The sequence below is a fragment of the Phyllobates terribilis genome, unplaced genomic scaffold (assembly GCF_046119375.1).
Source record: "Phyllobates terribilis strain yellow unplaced genomic scaffold, ASM4611937v1 Scaffold_9__5_contigs__length_417890890, whole genome shotgun sequence".
Taxonomy (NCBI): Eukaryota; Metazoa; Chordata; class Amphibia; order Anura; family Dendrobatidae; genus Phyllobates; species Phyllobates terribilis.
This window is the reverse complement of record NW_027362769.1, coordinates 276,079,958-276,104,625: the sequence shown is the minus strand read 5'-3', so window position 1 is coordinate 276,104,625 and position 24,668 is coordinate 276,079,958. Positions and strand designations below refer to the sequence as shown.

Below are 24,668 nucleotides of genomic sequence, written 5' to 3'. Positions count from 1 at the left end.
ATATAGTGTCAAAATTTGTAGTTCCTAGATATTGTAGATATATAAAGAAGTACTGTGATGCAAGCCACAGGTGAGCAAGGTGCAAGGAATTGAATGCTTAATACTTAATCCTAGAGGTGGCGATAATAGAAGGCATCTCTTGGATCGGGATGTATTTTCTTAATACCTGCCATCCAGATGGGCTCAACATGCGACGAGAACTTCTTTTCCATTATCATTGACACTTTTTGTATGTTTTGTTCCATGTATTTAAGAACAATTATTTCTCTGATGTTGTGTCAAACGAAACATGTGTTTTTGATTATCTCAATACTGACATCATCCTATAGCGTTTATTGGTTTTTAATTGTCATGTGATTCGAGTGCTTTGTTTTTATTGGTCTATTTGTATATATATACTGGCTTTGTGCCACTCATATATAGCTTGGATAAAGAACACACTATTGGTGTTCGAAACGCGTTGCTTTTAATGGATATGTGCTAAGGCATCTGTATCTTAATTCAATAAAGACTACTTATTTTGGAATTCATCTGTGGCTGGAGCTTCTCCTTCCTTTTTCATTCACAAGTATGCAGTCACATAGAGAAACTGCTGACTTATCCCTAAGGCCGGGCAACCCATTTAACCATAGGCTGACCAGTTTGAACAACAGTCAATTGTTCAGAATGGAGACACCTAGTGGCCAGTAATGGATTTTCAACATGCATATCTACATTGGTTTGTGTAAATAATACTTAGTATTGTAGGTTTCTAAATAAAATATGCATTGTGTATTCCCAGGTTGCAAAGCTGCAGGCTAATCTATGGAGACGCACAAGTTCAATTAACATAGTAAGTATTCTTCGGATCTAATTTCCCACAAATTTGAACAATTTGCAATTCAATTCCTGATTGTGGAAAAAATTACCCGCCACACACTCAATCCACATAAGGAAGAAAAAGATGATTGTAGTCCACTTCAGGGTTGAAGTAAGTTGAAAGAGGGAGTGGTAATCTCAATCTATAAATAAGGCTATGTGCACACGTTCAGTATTTGGTGAGTTTTTTGCCTCAGTATTTGTAAGCCAAAACCAGGAGCCGCACAATCAGAGGAAAAGTATAATAGAGACATGTGCACCACTTCTGCATTTTTTTATCCACTCCTGGTTTTGGTTTACAAATACTGAGTTAATATACTGACCAAATACTGAACGGTGAATGTGGGCTAATAGTCCAAAGATTCAAGAGATTTATGATCTGTGATATTCTGCAGTAACGGCATCTTAATAAAAGCTTTCTATTTTCCTTCGCCCATGACAGCACACCTGAGAGAGGGATCCGCCCCACCAAGGACAGGAAACCTTCTGAAATAAAAGGGCAGTACCTCTCCCCTGCATCATTTGGTTTCCTGTCCTTGATGGGGACCCAGTATGGAATACGGGGGTTAAAGAAGATGATTTTTCCACTCACCCAGCCCTGTCCCGGTGTACAGAAGAACAGGATGTGGTGTACAGAAGCACCGTCCATGGGTTCCTTTGGGGCTCTGTGTCTGCGCTGGCAGTGAAGGAAGTTCCGGTTGACCGTGGAGCCGCTCTCCCCCTGCCACACTTCCCTGCCATGCTCCTCTGCACTCTTCCTGTGCTGATGGTCATTGGAGCCGGCATTGCGCGCCCCTGATGTCACAGGCGTGGGGCACGCTGGGAGGAGGCGTGCCTGAATGACGTGGTGGATGGTGCGCTAGAAACTGGATGGCGGCGCCCTTTTGCATCGCCGGCCAGGAAGCCATGCAAACCCCGGTCGGCCTTTGCAAGGAGGAGTGGGGGGTCAGAGTTTACCGGAATGGAGGCGGACCGGATGGCACTGGCACCCCTACAAAAGGGGAAGAAATGTAGAAAATGCTCCTCATGCTCCAGCCCACTGTCTTTGGTCAGTATGGAGGACCAGGATAGCCAGGAGCCGCAGCAGCAGCTGACGCCACCACATCAACAGCAGCAGCAGCAACGACGACGGAGAAAACAGCAGCCTTATTAGGGGCCTTATTGTGTGTTTCACCCATCAGTGGCATAGGAAAGCTAGCACCAAAAAGAAGAACAGAACATGTGTGCTATGCCATATCCTACTAGCAGCAGACTGGATCAGTAGGACCATTGCTGAGCGTACCCCTGACTCAGCTGCAAGTCTTAGGTCCGTTGTCAGATCTGAATAATAATCTTTTTATTTATATAGCGCCAACATATTCCGCAGCTCTTTACAATTCAGACAATTTACAGACGTTATCGGCCCTCTCCCCATTGGGGCTCACAATCTGCATTCCCTATCAGTATGTATTTGGAGTGTGGGAGGAAACTGGAGAACTCAGAGGAAACCCACGCAAACACAGGGAGAACATACAAACTCCTTGCAGATTTTGTCCTTGGTGGGATTTGAACCCAGGACCCCAGCTCTGCAAGGCTGCAGTGCTAACCACTGTGCCACGGTGCCGACTGAAGTGTAAGGCTCGTTGGAAAATTGGCTTAAGAAAAAGAAGAGACCCCTTAACAAAATCTCTTCTGATTCTGATTACTCTTCCTTATCAGGAGAATGATATAATAGTGATTCCTCATCCTCTTCCTCCTCGGACAATGATAGTGGTAAACCGTGCTTTCTTATAGAAGACACGAGTAAATTAATAAAGGTCATTAGGTCAACTATGGGGTTGAAGGAAGAAAAAACGGTTAAATCTTTAGAGGACATAATGTTTGCAGGGCTAGAGGAGAAGATGCGTACCTTCCCAGTAAATGCTAAGGTTCAGGTCCTCATTGATAAAGAGTGGAGGAGACCAGAAAAAGTAGGAGCCTTACCCTCGTCCTCAAAAAGAAAATATCCCTTTGAGGAAAAAAATTCTGAATTATGGGATAAAATCCCCAAAATTGATGGTGCCGTGTCCAGATCATCAAAAAGATCATTTCTGCCTTTAGAAGATTCTGGGATCCTTAGGGATCCCCTGGATAAAAAAGCTGACTCTTTTCTAAGACATACATCAGAAGCAGCAGCCGGAAGTCTGAAGCCAGCAATCTCAGGGACCTATGTGGCCAGATCTCTTATGGTATGGTTAAATCAGCTAGAGGAACAACTAAAAGACAGAAAACAACAATAGATAGAATTCTATCTAACCTACCCCTCAGCTGACTCAGTAAAATTGGCTGCTAGATCAGCCAAATTGTCAAATGCAGCAAGACGGGCCTTATGGCTCAAAGGTTGTCAGATAGACCTACAGTCAAAGCATAAGCTATGCTGACGGCATAGTTCCTGTTTGGTAAAAAACTGGATGACATCCTAGAGAGGGCAGGAGACAGGAAGAAGAATTTTCCCGGATTCCTGGTGACCCAAGGAAGACTTATTTTCAAAGAAGAAAATTTACTACCACATTCTGATCCATATTTCCATCCGGAAATAACTAAGAGTGGCTTTACACATGCAGGGGAAAATCAGATATTTTTAGTTTATGGCCCTCCCATTTGGACTCCAAGATCACCAAAAGTGTTCACCAAGCTAGTGGCGGAGATGACGGCCTTCTTATGCATCAAGAACGTAGTCATCATTCCCTACTTGGACGATTTCCTTTTAGGAAAGTCGGAAGACCACTATTCTGCTCAATTGATGGAAGTCACAGCCATCCTGCAAAACCTAGGCTGGGTAGTGAACACTCAAAAATCGAGACTTATTCCCTCGAGAGTACAAACCCTTCTAGGCCTGGTCCAGAAATCCGAGCTACAATCCTGTTTTCTGCCAGAGGACAAAATAAACAAAGTAATTTATTTGGCCTCGGAAGCGGTGAAATGTCCAAGGATGACATTGAGGAAAGCAATGTCTCTGTTAGGAACCATGACTTCATGTCTCCCAGCAGCCAGATGGGACCAGTTTCACACGCGACAACTCCAATGGGAAATCCTGTCTGCGCAGAAATTATTAAACGGACATTTAGAAGGGAAGGTAGATCTTTCCTTAGTCATAAACCCCCTCTCATGGTGGACAACCAGAGAAAATTTAACATCGGGAATGCAGTGGTCTACACCAGTGAACAACGTAATAATGACCGATGCAAGCAACTCTGACTGGGGGCTCATCTAGGAGACCATACAATCCAGGGATCCTGGAAGGGGCCCAAGATAGGAAAGTCGTCAAACTTAAAACAATTATCGGCAGTGGAGAAAGCTCTGGAAGGCTTTCTTCCTCACATTCAGGGTCACCTTAACCCAATTATGTCAGACAACCAAACAGAAGCTTACATAAATCACCAAGGGGGAACAAGGTCTCACTCCTTAATGACAGTGGCAAACAGACTTTTTCAACTGACGGAAAAACATCTTCTGCCCCTCACAGCATTACACATAAGGGAGGTAGAAAACACAAAGGCAAACTTTCTAAGCCCACAACAAGTTGAAACGGGGAGTGGGCCCTGGACCCCATGGTATTTCAGCAGATAGTCCAGCTATGGGGATTGCCGGAAATAGATCTGTTCACCAACAGATCCAACAGAAAGGTAGAAAAGTTATGTTCGTTAGACTCAACAGAAAAACCATACGCAGTGGATGCCCTCCAGGTGCCCTGGAATTTCAAAATGGCCTGTGCCTTCCCTCCAATATTGGTAATTCCGGCAGTGGTGAGAAAGATCAGGGAGGATCAGGCGAGAATAGTTCTAATCGCCCCCTTTTGGCCAAAAAAGACCTTGGTTTTCTCTAATCAGACTAATGTCACTATTGGATCGTTAGATCCTGCCGGAGAGGCCGGACCTTCTTATACAAGGGCCATTATTCCACTCACAAAGTCAAAGGTTTCCATCTTGCAGCGTGTAATATGAGAGAGCAATATTAAACAACAAGGGTTTTCTCCAGGCGTGTAGTTTCCATCCTGCTGAACAGTAGAAATCTCATAACTAAAATTTATATCAGGACATGGAAAAAAATCCTGGAATTTTTAGGGACCCCATTAAGTGAAAAGCCTCCAATAGGCCCTATCTTAGCGTTCCTACAAAAAGGGTACAACCAGGGGTTGGCCACTAGAACACTTAAAGTGCTGGTATCAGCCTTGGGAGCGTTATATAGCTGTAACCTGGCAGGTAACAAATGGGTTTCAAGGTTCATTAAAGCCTGCGACAGTTACAGGCCGGTTTGGGTTCCCAGAATTCCCTCATGGGACCTGAATCTGGTTCTGAATTCTCTAACTAAAGACGCATTTGAACCTATACAGGAGCTTTCAGCAAAATTGCTTACCCTCAAGACAATTATATTAGTAACGCTAACATCAGCTCGTAGGGTGAGTGACCTGGAGGCCCTTTCAGTGAACCCTCCATATATGCAAATATATGAAGATAGAATTGTATCAAGGCCAGATCCTGCATACCTCCCTAAAGTGGCTTCAAAATTTAATCGTACTCAATAAATTAGGTCCCTTAGTTTTGTTTCAGTAGGCTCCACAATCATGGGGAAGACTGCTGACTTGACAGATGTCCAGAAGGCAGTCATTGACACACCCCACAAGGTCCAAGAGTTCCAATTTTCTTTTGGAAATCAAGGTCCCAGAGTCTAGAGGAAGAGTGAAGATGCAAACAATCCAAGCTGCTTGAGGTCTAGTGTGAAGTTTCCACAATCCGTGATGGTTTGAGGAGCCATGTAACATAGTAACATAGTTTTTAAGGTTGAAGGAAGACTAAGTCCATCTAGTTCAACCCATAGCCTAACATGTTGATCCAGAGGAAGGCAAAAAAAAACCCATGTGGCAAACACTAAGCTCCACATTGGGGAAAAATATTCCTTCCTGACTACATACGACAATCAGACTAGTTCCCTGGATCAACGCCCTATCAAGGAATCTAGTATATATAACCTGTAATATTATACTTTTCAAGAAAGGCATCCATGCCCTTCTTAAATTTTAGTAGTGAATCACTCATTACAACATTATGCGGCAAAGAGTTCCATAGTCTCACTGCTCTTACAGTAAAGAATCCGCTTCTGTGATTATGATTAAACCTTCTTTCCTACAGACATAGAAGATGCCCCCTTGTCCCCGTCTCAGGCCTCAGAGTAAAAAGATCAGTAGAAAGGTCTTTGTACTGTCCCCTTATATACTTGTACATAGTTATAAGATCACCCCAAGTGTAATAACCTATCTTGGTATTGCAGACCCCCCAGTCCTCTAATAAACTTGGTCACTCTTCTCTGCACCCGCTCTAGTTCAGCTATGTCTTTCTTATACACCGGAGACCAGAACTGTACACAGTATTCTAAGTGTGGTCGCACTAGTGACTTGTATAGAGGTAAAATTATGTTCGCCTCATGAGCATTTATGCCTCTTTTAATGCATCCCATTATTTTATTTGCCTTTACAGCAGCTGCCTAACACTGGCCATCAAACGTGACCTTGTCTTCCACCAATACACCCAGGTCTTTTTCAGTTACAGTTTTGCCCAGTGATTTACAATTAAGCATATAATTATACATTTTATTTCCTCTGCTCAAGTGCATTACCTTACATTTATCCCCATTAAAGCTCATTTGCCATTTATCAACCCAAGCTTCTAGTTTGTGCTCATGGGGCGGCGCGGCCTGGAGTCATGGGGACTCGATCTTGCAGCACAGGTGCCGTGAGGCACCACGCCACCCACCCTGCTGGTGCATCGTCGCAGCGGCGGTGGTTGGCGCACGGCTCCGCTCCCGTTTAGGCTGGAAATGTTAGGACCCACTACGAGGTTTGCCGTGACGTGGCAGTGGGCTTCATACAGTCTGATCAGAATGTTAAACTAAGAACCTCATGTTCAGTTTTATATATTTTTGCCGAGAGGCATTAGATCAAAGTATGTTTTTGGAGGTGCTGTCCATTCTCTTTTTTTTAGCCCAAGCTTCTAGTTTACATAGATCCTCCTGTAATACAAAATTGTCCTCCTCTGTATTGATTACCCTGCAGAGTTTAGCGTCATCTGCAAATATTGAAATACTACTCTTTATGCCCCCTACAAGGTCATTAATAAATATGTTAAAAAGAAGCGGGCCCAATACTGACCCCTGTGGTACCCCACTGTTAACTGAGACCCAGTCTGAGTGTGTTTCATTAATAACCACCCTTTGTTTCCTATCACTGAGCCAGTTCTTAACCCACTTACATACACTGCTCAAAAAAATAAAGGGAACACTCAAATAACACATCCTAGATCTGAATGAATGAAATATTCTCATTGAATACTTTGTTCTGTACAAAGTTGAATGTGCTGACAACAAAATCACACAAAAATCATCAATGGAAATCAAATTTATTAACCAATGGAGGCCTGGATTTGGAGTCACCCCCAAAATTAAAGTGGAAAAACACACTACAGGCTGATCCAACTTTGATGTAATGTCCTTAAAACAAGTCAAAATGAGGCTCAGTATTGTGTGTGGCCTCCACGTGCCTGTGTGACCTCCCGACAATGCCTGGGCATTCTCCTGATGAGATTGTGGATGGTCTCCTGTGGGATCTCCTCCCAGACCTGGACTAAAGCATCCGCCAACTCCTGGACAGTCTGTGGTGCAACTTGACGTTGGTGGATGGAGCGAGACGTGATGTCCCAGATGTGCTTAATCGGATTCAGGTCTGGGGAACGGGTGGGCCAGTCCATAGCTTCAATGCCTTCATCTTGCAGGAGCTGGTGACACACTCCAGCCACATGAGGTCTGGCATTGTCCTGCATTAGGAGGAACCCAGGGCCAACCGCACCAGCATATGGTCTCACAAGGGGTCTGAGGATCTCATCTCGGTACCTAATGGCAGTCAGGCCACCTCTGGCGAGCACATGGAAAGCTGTGCGGCCCTCCAAAGAAATGCCACCCCACACCATTACTGACCCACTGCCAAAACCGGTCATGCTGAAGGATGTTGCAGGCAGCAGATCGCTCTCCACAGCGTCTCCAGACTCTTTCACGTCTGTCACATGTGATCAGTGTGAACCTGCTTTCATCTGTGAAGAGCACAGGGTGCCAGTGGCGACTTTACCAATCCTGGTGTTCTGTGGCAAATGCCAAGCGTTCTGCACGGTGTGGGGCTGTGAGCACAACCCCCATCTGTGGACGTCGGGCCCTCATACCATCCTCATTGAGTCGGTTTCTAACCATTTGTGCAGACACATGCACATTTGTGGCCTGCTGGAGGTAATTTTGCAGGGCTCTGGCAGTGCTCCTGTTCCTCCTTGCACAAAGGAGGAGGTACAGTGCTGGCCAAAAGTATTGGCACCCCTGCAATTCTGTCAGATAATACTCAGTTTCTTCCTGAAAATGATTGCAATCACAAATTCTTTGGTCTTATTCTCTTCATTTAATTAGCTTGCAAGGAAAAAACACAAAAGAGAATGAAGCAAAAATCAAATCATTGATCATTTCACACAAAACTCCAAAAAGGGCCGGACAAAAGTATTGGCACCCTCAGCCTAATACTTGGTTGCACAATCTTTAGCCAAAATAACTGGGAACAACCGCTTCCGGTAGCCATCAATGAGTTTCTTACAATGCTCTGCTGGAATTGTAGATCATTCTTCTTTGGCAAACTGCTGCAGGTCCCTGATATTTGAAGGGTGCCTTCTCCAAACTGCCATTTTGAGATCTCTCCACAGGTGTTCTATGGGATTCAGGTCTGGACTCATTGCTGGCCACCTTAGAAGTCTCCAGTGCTTTCTCTAAAACCATTTTATAGTACTTTTGGAAGTGTGTTTTGGGTCATTGTCCTGCTGGAAGACCCATGACCCCTGAGGGAGACCCAGCTTCTCACACTGGGCCCTACATTATGCTGCAAAATTTGTTGGTAGTCTTCAGACTTCATAATGCCATGCACACGGTCAAGCAGTCCAGTGCCAGAGGCAGCAAAGCAACCCCAAAACATCAGGGAACCTCCGCCATGTTTGACTGTAGGGACCGTGTTCTTTTCTTTGAATGCCTCTTTTTTTTTCCTGTACACTCTATGTTGATGCTTTTTCCCAAAAAGCTCTACTTTTGTCTCATCTGACCAGAGAACATTCTTCCAAAACGTTTTAGGCTTTCTCAGGTAAGTTTTGGCAAACTCCAGCCTGGCTTTTTTATGTCTCGGGGTAAGAAGTGGGGTCTTCCTGGGTATCCTACCATACAGTCCCTTTTCATTCAGACGTCGACGGATAGTACGGGTTGATACTGTTGTACCCTCGGACTGCAGGGCAGCTTGAATTTGTTTGGATGTTAGTCGAGGTTCTTTATCCACCATCCGCACAATCTTGCGTTGAAATCTCTCGTCAATTTTTCTTTTCCGTCCACATCTAGGGAGGTTAGCCACAGTGCCATGGGCTTTACACTTCTTGATGACACTGCGCACGGAAGACACAGGAACATTCAGGTCTTTGGAGATGGACTTGTAGCCTTGAGATTGCTCATGCTTCCTCACAATTTGGTTTCTCAAGTCCTCAGACAGGTCTTTGGTCTTCTTTCTTTTCTCCATGCTCAATGTGGTACACATAAGGACACAGGACTGAGGTTGAGTCAACTTTAATCCATGTTAACTGGCTGCAAGTGTGATTTAGTTATTGCCAACACCTGTTAGGTGCCACAGGTAAGTTACAGGTGCTGTTAATTACACGAATTAGAGAAGCATCACATGATTTTTCAAAGGGTGCCAATACTTTTGTCCACCCCCTTTTTTAGGTTTGGTGTGGAATTATATCCAATTTGGCTTTAGGACAATTCTTTTTGTGTTTTTTTCATTGAAGGCAAATTAAATGAAGAGAATAATACCAAACAATTTGTGATTGCAATCATTTTCAGGAAGAAACTGAGTATTATCTGACAAAATTGCAGGGGTGCCAATACTTTTGGCCAGCACTGTAGCTGTCCTGCTGCTGGGTTGTTGCCCTCCTACGGCCCCCTCCACGTCTCCTGGTGTACTGGCCTGTCTCCTGGTAGCACCTCCAGCCTCTGGACACTACGCTGAAAGACACAGCAAACCTTCTTGCCACAGCTCGTATTGATGTGCCATCCTGGATGAGCTGCACTACCTGAGCAACTTCTGTGGGTTGTAGAGTCCGTCTCATGCTACCACGAGTGTGAAAGCACAACCAACATTCAAAAGTGACCAAAACATCAGCCAGAAAGCATTGGTACTGAGATGTGGTCTGTGGTCCCCACCTGCACAACCACTCCTTTATTGAAGGTGTCTTGATAATTGCCAATCATTTCCATCTATTGTCTATTTCATTTGCACAACAGCATGTGAAATTGATTGTCAATCAGTGTTGCTTCCTAAGTGGACAGTTTGATTTCACAGAAGTTTGATTCACTTGGAGTTATATTCTGTTGTTTAAGTGTTCCCTTTATTCTTTTGAGCAGTGTATTACCATAATATTAATGATAAAATATTTCATATTCTTTGTTGAGTCCTTGTGGTTCAAGTGTCTGTAAGGTGTATATCCTATACCCCTCTCTTTAAGTTTTTTAACTCTGTCTTCATCTCGTCTGGCTACCGGTATACTTTCTAATACTTGGAATCTCAGTTATGATATATTACGTGTGACTGAAATGGACAGGAATATGTAAGATATTTTTTTTGCATCAGATGGTTGATATGGGCTGTGAAATGCAGTCTTGGATATGTTGTGTTGTTTCCGCAATGAGGACATTTAATCAGATATATGACAAAACAGGAGTCACATGTGAAGAAGCTTCACAAGTTTCCCCCATTGTAACATTTGAGCACTTGTAGGCAATGAAGGCATGGGAATGTCACTTTGTTTTGAGTTAACAAGGTGCTTTGAACCAATCTGGTTTTGTAAGATCCAATATCAGCTGGGGCAATATGATTCCTAAGGTTCTGTTTTTTTTTTTTGCTGCATATCAGAGGGTTGTATACAAATTCAGGGACCAACGGATACGCCTTACCCAACAATGACGTTTTTTTTTATACAAGATTGTATAATTTTATTGAATGGGTGATAAGTATTAACCAAAAACCATCCGTTGGAGATTTTTTTTGAGGCCACATTTTTTTAATCCTGTTTAAACTGAAGTGTCGCTGATGGATAGCCCTTTTCCGTAAATTTGAAGCACATTTCTTCAAGTCTGGTGTCACAGACAAGGTTATTTGAGACTATCCGATTAATGCAATAAAATTGAGATTTAGGTAACGAGTCCTTAATATGCAAAGGATGGCTACTTGAAAAATGTAGTAGGCTGTTCTTGTCAGTGGGATTTACATAAAGATCCGTGTCAAGAAAACCATCCCTAATCAATGTGTCAAGGATATTCATGATTTGTTTGTGATATTGACTGGAGAAGGTAAGATTAGGAATATCTATGTTTATGGTCTGAAAGAATTGCAACAATGTATCGACATCACCTCGCCAAATCACAAAGATATTGTTGATATATCTTTTACATATCATAGTGTGTGTTTGAAACAAGGGATCAGAATGTACATAGTGATCTTCAAACTGCACCATGAATATATTAGGATAGCGTATTGGAACCCATGGCGGTCCCTGCTTCTTGCATGAACAGTTCGTCCTTAAATAGAAAATTATCTGTTCATCATCTGTTGGTCAGAACTCACAAATAAAAAAGGTTTTTCGATTCACTTTATCCAATTTTTATTTTTTCCAGTGCCAAAGGTTTTCCATGTACTTACGGTGTTCATAGGAAATTGTGATTTTTCTCTGTACATGAGTATAGCACAAGTGATCAGGTTATCACAGCTTCAAGTCCCCTAAGGTGACTAATAAATACATTACAAAGTGAAAAAAAAAAGTTTTCAAAAATGAGGGGAAAAACAAGTTCAATTCACCCCCTTTTTGCCTCATTAAAAATAATAAAAAAATAAATAATTAAAAAGGCACACATTTGGAATCGCTGCATTCATTAAAGTCCACTCTATCAAAATATAAAATAAATGAATCCTATCTGTAAACGGTGTAACAAAAAAGAATCAAAACACCAGAATTACACTTTCTTTGGCAGCCGCAACATTGCAATAAGACGCGATCAAAATGTATGTACCCCAAAATATCAGTAAAAATGTCTCTTCAGGGTGCAAAAAATAAGCCATCGCTTATCCCCATATCACGAAAAATGAAAACGGCGACAAAAACAAAAAACTTTTTTCTTTTACAAATTTCTAAAAAAAAATTTACCACTTAAATGAAAAATATATACAGTACAGACCAAAAGTTTGGACACACCTTCTCATTTAAAGGTTTTTCTGTATTGTCATGACTTTGAAAATTGTACTTTCACACTGAAGGCATCAAAACTATGAATTAACACATGTGGAATTCAATCAGTTAAAAATGGACAGCAAATGGTATCAGAGTGCTTTTCAGTTTTTTCACAGACCCATAAACTTGCATTGCCAGTTTTCATTTGACATTCGGATCAATATTGGACATGTCTCCGTGACTTTGCATAGACAGCACGGTGGCCCAGTGGTTAGTACTGTGGCCTTGCAATGCTGGGGTCCTGGGTTGAAATTCCACCAAGAACAACATCTGCAAGGAGTTTGTATGTTATCCCCTTTGGCATGGGTTTTCTCTCATAGTCCAAAGACCTACTGATAGGGAGTTTAGAGTCTGAGATGCAATGGGGACAGTGATGTTGTGATGTCTGTTAAAGCGCTGTGGATTTAATGGAGCTATATAAGTAATTAAAATAACTAATGGACCATTCTGAGGAAAAATCGGACATGTGAACAGCCCCATAGACTGTTATAGGTACGAGTACTAGTCATGAAAAACACGGATAGCGCTTGTATGTGAAAAACTGACGTGTGAATGAGCTCTTAATCGATGTATAAGGAACACCTTAAGTAGAGGGCGAAAGATTCCTCTATTTTTGAACTGTGAAGGTCCCATGCACTGCACACCATGGCATCTCCATAGTGTTTTTCATTTGGAGTCCTACAGCTCTCCTCACCACAAATTAGGTGGTGACATGTCGTAATAAGATTTTTTATGAACGGAGGATACTCATGAAAGGGACATGTTTGTAAAATGTATTTAAATCCTTTAACTTTGTAAAACAATAGATGCTTTTGTATAATATATTTATTTTTTTCTATAGGCTACAAGTCATATACCTGCCACCAAACCCACTGAGGCGAGTTCAGCAAAAAATTTAGAATACATCTTTAGTCCTCAGAAAGAAGAATCCGATCCTCCACTGTATACTTATGATTTATGCACAGCGTCTGATGACATCAAGATGCATATTTCAGTCATAAACTTACTGCTTTGGCTAAGTCTATTGACATTACCTTGTTTTATTTACTGGCTCAAGAATATAAGGTATGTTTACAAGAGATTTGATTATTTTTTGGTTACTAGTTTGACTTGTTTAAAAAAATAGACAAATAAGAATATAAATAATGTATCTTGCCTTTGAACCAAGAATAATTTGTTATATAAACCTCTTCACTTCTGGGCAGTTTTCTGTTTTTTTCCTTCCCTTTTTCAAAGAGCCATAACGTTTTAATCTTCTTTGCATGTAGCTGTAGGAGGGCTTTTTATTTATTTTTTTTTTTTCAAAAGTATAGTTTTTTTTTTTTATTAAGTAGTGAAAACAATGTAAACAAAATGTAAAAGAAACAACAAAAAAATTTGCAAGTGTTGCCATGTTCTGAGACTCGTAACGTTTTAAATTTTCAGAATATGGGGCTGTGTGAGGGCTTATTATTTGCACCCTGATGTGACGGTCTTACGAATAGAGTAGATACAATGTTTTTATCGCTTCGTATTGCAATGTTGTGATTGGCAAAAAATGTACCGTAATTGTGGCAATTTCAATTTTTTCTCATTATTTCATTTACCTATCTGATGTACTTTATAATTTGATAGATCAGACTTTTACCAATATAGCAATACCAAATATGTACCTGTACATTACTTGATAAAATCATGCTGTAACACCAAATATCCATGAAAAAAAAGCTATAAAAGTAAATAAATTTAGTTAAATCAAATTATAATACAACAACCAAAGAAGGACCTAAAAAAAAAAAACATTAAAACCCAAGAGGAAGAGAGAAGACAGTGTGGTCAAAAAGTATATCCAAAGATGTCAAAAATTAAATGAATGAATTACCATATTTTTCGGGACTATAAGACACACCGGACCATAAGACACACCTAGGCTTTAGAGAAGGAACCCATGGAAGTGCGTTATAGTGAGTATTCATGGTCTTTAATAGAGGGCACACATGACCACCGAGCGCAGCAGGAGCCGCGCTGCGGGTTCAGTGTGCGTGCTATTAAGGAAAATGAATATGCACTGCTCTCCACACCCATGGACATGGGGAGCAGTGAATATTAATTTTTCTTAGTGGCGGGCACAATATAGGTGGCTGCTGTCTCCTGTGCTCCGTTCAACCCCCGCTGCCGCTCCCCCCACATCCTCCACCACGTCTTATAGTCCGAATAATACGGAACATCAATTATAGACACATCACAAAAAGGTGGAAGAATTTTTAAAACAGCAACATGAACATGATCCAATACAAAGTAATTGGGAACCATTACCATGATTAAATCAATATCATTAACAAAGATGCACGGCCGGGGGAGTTACACTACTCCCACCACTGTTCTCACTTGTCAAGGGAATACAACTCTGCTGCCTCCAATCGTCAGGACAATTACGCAATTGGCTAATGAGTAATAGATGAGGCTGCAGCTGTTTATTGGAAAACTCACCGTGAGCGTATGGTATATACATCTCCAATTCAAACCTTTGGAATATATGTATATATCCCCCGTACGGTCACGGCCAGCTCCACAATAAGAAAAAAGGAACCGCTACTAGCTGCAACCACCAATCATTTATACAGGCCGGTTGGACACCTGTTAAATGGCAGCGTATGGTGTCAGGGGTGCAGTTTATAGAGCAAGAGGAACAGAGCTATTAAATTTATATATTTAATCCAAAAAGGTAGGCAGTGTTTGTATATTAGTACCAAAAATCAAATGCCAATCAGGTAAGTATATAAAGTTTATTGATTAAAATATTGTAACAAAAAATAGAAGAAAAGGGAAAAAATAGAGTGCAAACACTAATGCGGTGGAAACAAACAGGAGGAGATGGGATATATGTATTTCACAATTTCAACCATGGACCCATGGACATAAAAGGGAATAGGACTATATAAGTGCTTTTAATCATGTGAATTCAGCACTACAGTCCTTAAACCATTGGATAATATAACAAAGTCATAGTTAAAGTAAATCATGTGTGTTTACCTGTGGCCATCCCCTCCTGCTGAGCGGACGCCAGGTCTCACAGTGTTTGTATATTGTTTTATAAAGATGATGCAAAATAGGAACAAAACAGCTGGCTTTCACAGAAGAATCCTCATAAGAAGTCCAAAGGTGTTCAGCACACCTAAGGCTGTCATGACAACCCATTGGTGCCCCGTGATTATGTCATGGGCACGCTGATGGGTGTGAGGAATGATACACTTCCCTGCCGTTGCCTGTTAAATGGCCGTTAGTTTGACAGTGGCATTTAACAGTAAACCTATATATGTGATACACCAGTAAAAATCTCTATGATAAAATATAAATTTGTATTTATGCACTTCATAACTTAACAATTAGAACAGTAAGGAAAAATATCCACAATTAGAATAAAAAAATATGCAGGAGGTGGGGTACCAATACTGTGTAGATTTTTAAGACACAATCATGAAATACTGAATTGATAAACCAATAAAATATAAATAACAAAAGATTCTAAAACTACGTACAAAAAATTATTATGAGGAATAGATGGATATATGTAAAAATCATGTATTTATTTGCAAGTAATGTATAAAAATTAGTAAAAAAAATATATGAAACACCCGTCTGTAACAAATAAATTAGTGCAAGGTCAATTGATGGGTCAAAATAAATAAAAAATGATTAGTGTACCACCAAATAGTATGGCCAGCAAAATGAGATTGCATGAATATAGAAAAAATAGTATATATAAAAAAGCAAAAATAATGGATGGAATAAAAAAAGTATATAGATATGTATCTATAGATTTTAAATAAGTAAGAATAAATCTCATATAATAGAGACCAAGTGGTGTAGCCCATAGATTAATAAAGTGACAGTGCTGAATCGTTCAAAGCTACATACTATGATGTATTAGTGAATAAATATGCACATAGGAAAATACAGGACTGAAAGTTGTCAGTCAATTAAAATGCGAACAAATCCATCTGAAATAGAAAGTTCCAGTGCCAAAGTTTACTTGTATTTTGGTTTCAATAACATCCAATCTAATTCCAAAATTAAAGAGGTTCTCTAGGCATTGCGCAGCTCCACTCAATTCTTACATCCGTCCACCTCCGATCTACTAGCAGCTGATCGACTGAGGTGTTGCACTGCCCAATTATGTGATATTGATCACCTATCCTTAGGCTGAGTAATCACTATCTTTAGCCTGGAGAACGCCTTTAATTATGTAAACATTCAATTTCTGATCATGCCTACATCTGCAAATACATAGATCCCCTTTTAACATACAAAATAATTTTAAAAAGTACATGATAAAGCAGTTCTGCACAAGAAGAAAGACTGGTTACAGCAGCTGTTTTGGAAAACAGGGTTTTATCTCTAAAGTCTCACAATAAAAACGCTCACTCTCCTTGAACTTACTGAGACTTTACAAACGTGATCACCGAGCTAGACCTTTGTCTCCCTGTGAATGCAGACCGAGCCCTACACTGGTCTCAACTGGGTTTCTAAACACTTAATAAAAGCAATTCTCACATCGCTCGACACTTAAAATGCCTCCACTTACCGAGAACTCCAATACGATTGCACACTGAGCTAACCCTCAGCGTTTAGTTTGCACATTTCAACAACACTCCAAATAACTATACAAAGTCTCTTCCCCTAATTATCTGCGATTGATGGATACCTTACTTAGCTCTATTCCACATCACATTACCTTTTTAAATCTAGGTAAAAGCAAGGCAAGCTTCAGACGATATACAAAGGATTTCCCATCTCTTGCACCACTCCAAACAACGCAACTAGCTGGTATGCTTTTGTCACTTGACATTAAAAAAGCTTTTGTCTCGGTTTCTTGGGCCTACTTGTTGGCGGTGCTGCAGAGATGGAACTTCCCTGATCATTTTCTTTTGTGGATTTGTGCCTTATACAGCCACCCCACAACTCAAGTACACTATTAAGGCTTTTCCTCTGACTCCTTCTCCCATCAAGAAGAGCACAAGCCAAGGTTGTCCCCTCTTCCCGCTACTTTTCCTACTCACAATTGAACCCTCAGCAACCCACTTTTGCTTCAGCCCTTATATCCAAGGCATAGAAATAGCATCAATCCCTATCAAACTTCTTATGTTTGCAGACAACATTTTGCTTTTTCTTACTGATCCTCAAATTTCGCTTTCCGCCTTGATTCAATCCCTCAGGTAATATACGGCACTCTTGTTACTTGTAGTTAATGGTGCACAAGTAGGACATTCAGCCCATCCATAATATAGAAAAAGAACTTGACACTCAAACCCCTAGACTATGGGTTTGAGTGCCAAGTTCTTTTTCTATATTGATTGAATCCCTGTCTATCTTGAAAACAAATATTTGTATTAGAGATCCATCAATCAAAATCTCAAGAAATTAACATCTCTCTCCACGCTACTACACTAACTCAACTAAAGCAAGACTTTCCTTTTCAGTGGTCCACAAACCAACTTTATCACCTTGGCGAGAAGTTGATCGCTAACCTTGAATTTCTCCAAACAGCAAATTACCCTCAAATGCGACATAAACTCTGTTTAATGCTCAAAATCAGGGGAAATGCAGATTTCCTGGCTAGGCTGCATACATACAATGAAAATTACATTACTCCTTTTGTATCTGTTTTTGTTCTGACCCCAGTCAGAGTGCTGGATCACCAGTGAGACCAAGATAAGAGATTAGGCCCTCCAAAATAACAAGCACTCGGAGAAAAGAATGCATACTTGTTTTGAGCAAAACAATTCTGTTTATTCTTCTGTGAATGCTTCTTCTTATATCATTTACAGACAATGTAATTTTCATTGAGGAATCCCCATACACTGCCCCTCATTACTCAGGTCATGATGACTTTAGTTATCATGTACCCATAACAGTTTTTGCAGAACCTCAAAACATTGCATATGAGATAAGAAAGTATGAATGAATGAAGATGAAATATGAAAACCTTGACTATGAGACTATAAGGCTAATTAATACTAAACTAAATGTAGAACAGAGAGGAAAAACATTAAACCTTCTATATCAATTTCCCTTTTTTGCAAATGGTATCACATTTGCCACAGGACTAGTTGGAATCCACAAAGGAGTTACTGTCTCAGGGGTCTAGAACCCATAAGGGAGCTTTCTACATGCTTTGCCCATCCACCCTCAATGTGGACACCCACTCCCCCATCAACAGTGGTTATCTGGGGTCTATAATATTCTATGGATGGTTCAGCACTAGATCTCTTGACACATACACTATTAAACAGCTGGAGTAATACATATATTAGCGTTTTTACGGCTAGATCGAGCAATAAACAAAACAATAAAATCTACCTGCAAGTCTGTATAATGCCAGAAATCCAACCCGCTAAGACCTTAAACCTGTTGTCTGGATTAAAAAAAAAAGGCAATGTATCCCCCACCAGGAGTCTTAGGTCTTCATATATTTAAGTGGAACCAGGGATTAGTGACCTATCCAACTAAAGTCAATATGGCAGATACGTTGCGAGGCACATTCTTTCCTCAAAACTTAGATTGAGTACATGTTTCATTGTGTATGCAGTGTGGTGTTAATACATCCCATGACTCCAGAAGTAAGGCTAATACCTCCCATGACTCCAGAAGTAAGGCTAAGTACGGCATAGTCCTTGCAGATACTGGACTGTGGATGCATATCCAACAGTCCTTTTTTCTTTTCTCCTTCTATGTCCTTTATAAGAAAAGCATAATGTCAAATAGGTTTGTTCTCCCAGTCCATATTTAAAAGTCTATCCAGTGTCTTTCTTGGGAGCAATAACCCTGCTTCTACCAACAAAGTGATTAGTAGAACCGTCATTCTGTCGGTGAACTGACCTGTTTGCAGTGACTGGCATGAATCCAGGTGGGCTTTCCCTTAAGTTTCACTGAGGTGGATATGCTCAGATGGATTGGAAAGGGCCATCAAATTGTGTATCTAGGCTCCTTCTCACGAGTCTGCGTATGACCACCCAAACACCTGTATTCAGCTGATGCACATTTGCTCTTTCATTGAGATCTCATTTGAGGGTACTACTGCATATCCATTGCATTGCAAATCCTGGTGGTATCTGGAGCCATCTACAAACTACTCTAAATCTCCTTAGGGTTTTTGCAGTGTTTGGAGTAATGTCCATTTTCCCCACAATTCCGCACCGCACTGTTGCCAGGTCATTAGGTCATCAGGCATACTTTTATATTTGCACCCATCTTACTCAAATAATCAAAAACATACCAACAAAGTGATTAGTAGAACCGTCATTCTGCCGGTGAACTGACCTGTTTGCAGTGACTGGCATGAATCCAGGTGGGCTTTCCCTTAAGTTTCACTGAGGTGGATATGCGCAGGTGGATTGGAAAGGGCCATCAAATTGTGTATCTAGGCTCCTTCTCACGTGTCTGCGTATGACCACCCAAACACCTGTATTCAGCTGATGCACATTTGCACTTTCATTGAGATCTCATTTGAGGGGTACTACTGCATATCCATTGCATTGCAAATCCTGGTGGTATCTGGAACCATCTACAAACTACTCAAAATCTCCTTAGGGTTTTTGCAGTGTTTGGAGTAATGTCCATTTTCCCCACAATTCCAGCACCGCACTGTTGCCAGGTCATTAGGTCATCCGGCATACTTTTATATTTGGACCCATCTTACTCAAATTATCAAAAACACCTTGCCACACTGATATAATAGACAAAGAAAAACTTTCCTCCTCAGGCACTCCTGAAGAATGATTCCTATTGAAGGAGCAGAATTGAGGATGAAATCTGTATGCCCCAAAGAACGGGGACTTGCCAGTAGATTCGTGACAACTGTTATTCACAGCAAACTCAGCTATAGGTACATAAGAAACCCAATCCTCCTGATTCTCGGACACAAAATACCTAGGATATGTCTCATGACTCTGGTTCATACGTTCAGTTTGCCCATTAGACTGTGTATAAAAGGTGGGTGAAAATGAAAGTTAAACCCCAAGCGAGCAAATTCAAAAATTTGTAAATAAATTGCACCCCTCAGTCAGGAACAATATCAGATGGAATCCAATGTAATTTCACGATTAATTAAAACTTGCGCCAAAGTCTTGGCATTCGGTAAATCAAATAAGTCAATGAAATGAGCCATCTTGCTGAGTCTGTCCACCACCACCAATATTACAGTATTACCTGCAGATAAGGGTAGATCAGTAATGAGTCCACGGTCTTTCAGGAATCGCCAAACGTTGAAGAGCCCCAGACGGACGAATATGTGGGGTCTTAGAATGCGCACAAGTACTGCAGGCAGCTACATACTCCCAAACATCCTGGTGCACCCCAGACCACCAAAAACGACGAGTAAGAAGATCTATGGTGGCTTTACTGCCAGGATGTAAAGCCAAAACCGAATCATGATCACATAAAATCCTGAGACGTAGGTTCACAGGAACAAACAGTTTACCTGAAGGACAGGCAGCCGGAGCGTACCCGTGAGCCTACACGACCTCCCTCTCAAGACCAGAACATACATTTGCAATAACTACCCCTTTCTGTAATATAGGCATTGGTTCACAATTACCTACTCCCCCATGAAAACAATGAGATCAGGCATCCGCATTAATGTTCTTATCCATACGTCCCAAAAATTTTAATCTGGTTAAGAACTATGACCATTTTGCCTGTCTAGGTGTCAGTCGTTTTGCAGATTCCAAATGCAAAAGTTTTTTATGATCGATGATTACCATGACTGGATGCACTGCCCCCTCCAAAAGATTTTGCCACTCCTCAAAAGCCCTCTTTATTGCCAAAAGTTCCCTATTACTAATGTCATAGTTTTTCTCGGCGGATGATAGTTTCTTTGAAAAGAATGCACACGTACGCCATTTACTTGGAATAGGTCCCTGCAACAATATAGCCCCAACCCCCACTTCTGACGCATCAACCTCTACAATGAATGGCTGAGTGACGTCAGGCTGTATAAGAATTGGCGCAGAAGCAAAACATTTCTTTAAAGTATCAAATGCCTCACTGGCTGGACTGGAACATTTAGAAAAGTCTGTGAGAGGTTTGGCCATTACCCAAAAGTTCTTGATCAACCTTCGGTAGTAATTGTAACATTGTAATTGTTTTTGTATGTATAGCCCTTTTTTCGCATGTAAAGGCCATGGAATAAATGTTGCTATAATAATATATAATAATAATAATAATAATTGGCAAACCCCAAAAACCTTTGTAAAGCTTTGAAAGGGAATCTGTCACCCCCCCCCCCCCCCCCCGGGACCTATCAGACCTCTAATATGGGCATACAGGTGATAGAAATGTGAATCTATACCTACCTGTATGGCCCATATCAGCGGTCTGATTGCTGCGAAATACCTTTTTATTAAATTAGTTCTGCCAAGCTTCATATCCGGGGGACGCTAAGAAATCCCCACTTACTAGCTTCATTTCCGTACTCATCCCAACTCCCCTGCACGTCACCGGGCCCTGTGATTTGCAGTTCCCGGCCTGAACTTCCAGTTCCCTACCTGACACCCCCACCCAGGCAGGTGTAAGGCTGCGTTCACACATTGCGTATTTCCCTGCGTTTTTTTACGCGCGCGCTGTGCGAACACAGCTGCGTAATTCCAGCGCTTATAATGGGCACAATATAGGAGAAAGCGCAGGCTGCCCTGCGTAAAGAATTGACATGTCAATTCTTTACGCAGCTGCGCTTTCGTGCTGCGTAGTATTACACTGTGTGTGAACGGCAAAGTGAATTTCCCATTCACTTTGCTGGCAGACACAAGGTACATTGCGTATTTTGAAAAAGCGCGTGAAAATACGCAATGTGTGAACGCAGCCTAAGTCAGAATAGTGTAGGATTACACTACACTAACAGCTGAGGCAAATCCATGATGGAGAGCTCCAGGAGATCAACTGAACTTATTAACCCTAGCAATACCAGAGCAAATAGAACCTGCACTGTTTAGTATGATGGTGAAGCAGATCTAACCATTGCAGGAGTTTTGGTAACCAGACTCTGCGATTTTCTGGCCCTTCTTTTACGGTATGTCCATGACACTATTATTTCTTTCATATTGCTAGTGACTAAACAAACAAACTATAGCCTCAACTTGGAAAAAAACGGGACTAAGTTTCTCAGAAGTCAAACGGCAAATTTCTTAGATATGACTAATGAAAAATTATCAGATTTACTTAAATATAAAGTACATAAATTTGAGAAAATCTGGTTACCTGTCAGAATACTCTAATCACAAGCCTTTCACTTCATCACCACTAAGCTTAAGGCTTCTACCGATTTCGGATTCCCCTTGAGATACTCTCATTCAGGAGATATAGCTGGTCTCCCCCTTGGCCTTCTTATTCCCCCACCCTCATCTCAATGTGTGAAACTTACCCCTACTGTTTTCCCTTTTTATGTTCCCACTTAATTGTTTGTATTATTACAACTTGTTGTATACTTGCTATGTATGTTCTTAAATTTAAAATAAAAACTTAGTTTAAGGGTACGCTCACACTGGTGTATATTTGTAATGTGACAGAAGCTGGCTGATTATGTTAATAACACAACTCAAAATCTGTCAGAGTTTGATCCCAGTGTCATCTGATTGTAATCCGATTCTCTTGCATGATTTGGAGAACTTAATTTATTCATCTTCTCCATTGTCTCAGTGCAAGTACACCAGACTGCATATGAGTACAAGTTATTTGAGTAATGGATGAACTCTCAGCATGCTGCAATTCTTTTCTCATGCCAAATCAGAATGAGAAAATAATTGCAGGTCTGCACTACGGCATTAAACATCGGATAGCACTCAGCCGTGTTAGACCCAAGTTTGAGCGAGCCCTAAGCAAGAATAAAAAAAAGTACATGGTAAATAATTGATAATACTGGGTAAAAATTAAAATGCTTATATCTGGAGATGGGCGAACCCGAACAGAAATATTCAGCGTTCATACCAAACAGTCACTGTTCTCTTACAAGCACGAGTTTCCATTATTTTCAATGGGGTTGTACTGTTCTTGTACTTGAAACAAACTTTCTCAAAAGTTCAGGTCAGGTACCAGAACCAAAACTTTCACCGGTCTGCCCATACCTACTTATATCTCATTCAAAAGACATTCAAAACATTTTTTCATAATGATTAGTTAAGGCATGTTTCTGGTGGTAGCAGCACTGATCCCCCTGTTAACCTTTTCAGTGCCACTTCCAGATCTGCAAAAAAGTAAAATAATGTATTATAAAATGTAAAAAATATATACAAAAGGCAATTAGCCTTGCAAATACAAAAAATATTTAATGGAATAAGTGTTTTTTTTTCTGAAAGTACGAGAATGAAAAATCTGAAACTTTTGTTTGATAAATGCTCAAATATTGCTTGGTCTTCAAGAGGTTAATTATAATTACATTAAATACAGTGGGTACGGAAACTATTAAGACCCCTTTAAATTTTTCACTCTTTGTTTCATTGCAGCCATTTTGTAAATTCTAAAAAGTTCATTTTTTTTCTCATTAAAGTACACTCTGCACCCCATCTTGACTGGAAAAAAACAGAAATGTGGCAATTTTTGCAAATTTATTAAAAAAGAAAAAATGAAATATCACATTGTCATAAGTATTCAGACCCTTTGCTCAGACACTCATATTTAAGTCACATGCTGTCCATTTCCTTGTGATCCTCCTTGAGATGGTTCATTGAGTAGAAGTACCCTTTTGAGCTAGTACAGCCATGAGTCTTCTTGGGAATGATGCAACAAGTTTTTCACACCTGGATTTGGGGATCCTCTGCCATTCTTCCTTGCAGATCTTCTCCAGTTCAGTCAGGTTGGATGTTGAATGTTGGTGGACAGCCATTTTCAGGTCTCTCCAGAGATGGTCAATTGGGTTTAGGTCAGGGCTCTGGCTGGGCCAATCAAGAATGGTCGCAGAGTTATTCTGAAGCCACTACTTTATTATTTTAACTGTGTGCTTAGGGTCATTGTCTTGTTGGAAGGTGAACCTCTGGCCAAGTCTGAGGTCCAGAGCACTCTGGAAAAGATTTTCATCTAGGATATCTCTGTACTTGGCCACAATCATGTTTCCTTCAATTGCAACCAGTCGTCCTGTCCATGCAGCTGAAAAACACCCCCATAGCATGATGCTGCCACCACCATGTTTCACTGTTGGGATTGTATTGGGCAGGTGATGAGCAGTGCCTGGTTTTCTCCACACATACCACTTAGCATTATCTCCAAAAAGTTATATCTTCGTCTCATCAGACCAGAGAATCTTATTTCTCATAGTCTGGGAGTCCTTCATGTGTTTTGAGCAAGCTCTATGCGGGTTTTCATATGTCTTGCACTGAGGAGAGGCTTCCGTCGGGCCACTCTGCCATAAAGGCCTTGCCACAATTCTGTCTCTGAGCTCCATCGGCAGTTCCTTTGAGCTCAAAATTCTCATTTGGTCTGACA

General features: G+C 40.9%; 1 protein-coding gene across 2 annotated transcripts in view; it reads left to right on the top strand.

Annotated features, from left to right (window-relative positions):
- PGAP1 (post-GPI attachment to proteins inositol deacylase 1) overlaps window positions 1-24,668 on the top strand; it is a 1,100,814-nt gene that overhangs the window by 903,551 nt on the left and 172,595 nt on the right. For both annotated transcript variants that reach the window (XM_073647815.1, XM_073647814.1), the window contains 2 exons: window positions 782-832; window positions 13,060-13,283. In XM_073647815.1, the coding sequence (XP_073503916.1) occupies window positions 782-832; window positions 13,060-13,283 (275 nt within the window). The remainder of the gene's footprint in view (window positions 1-781; window positions 833-13,059; window positions 13,284-24,668) is intronic.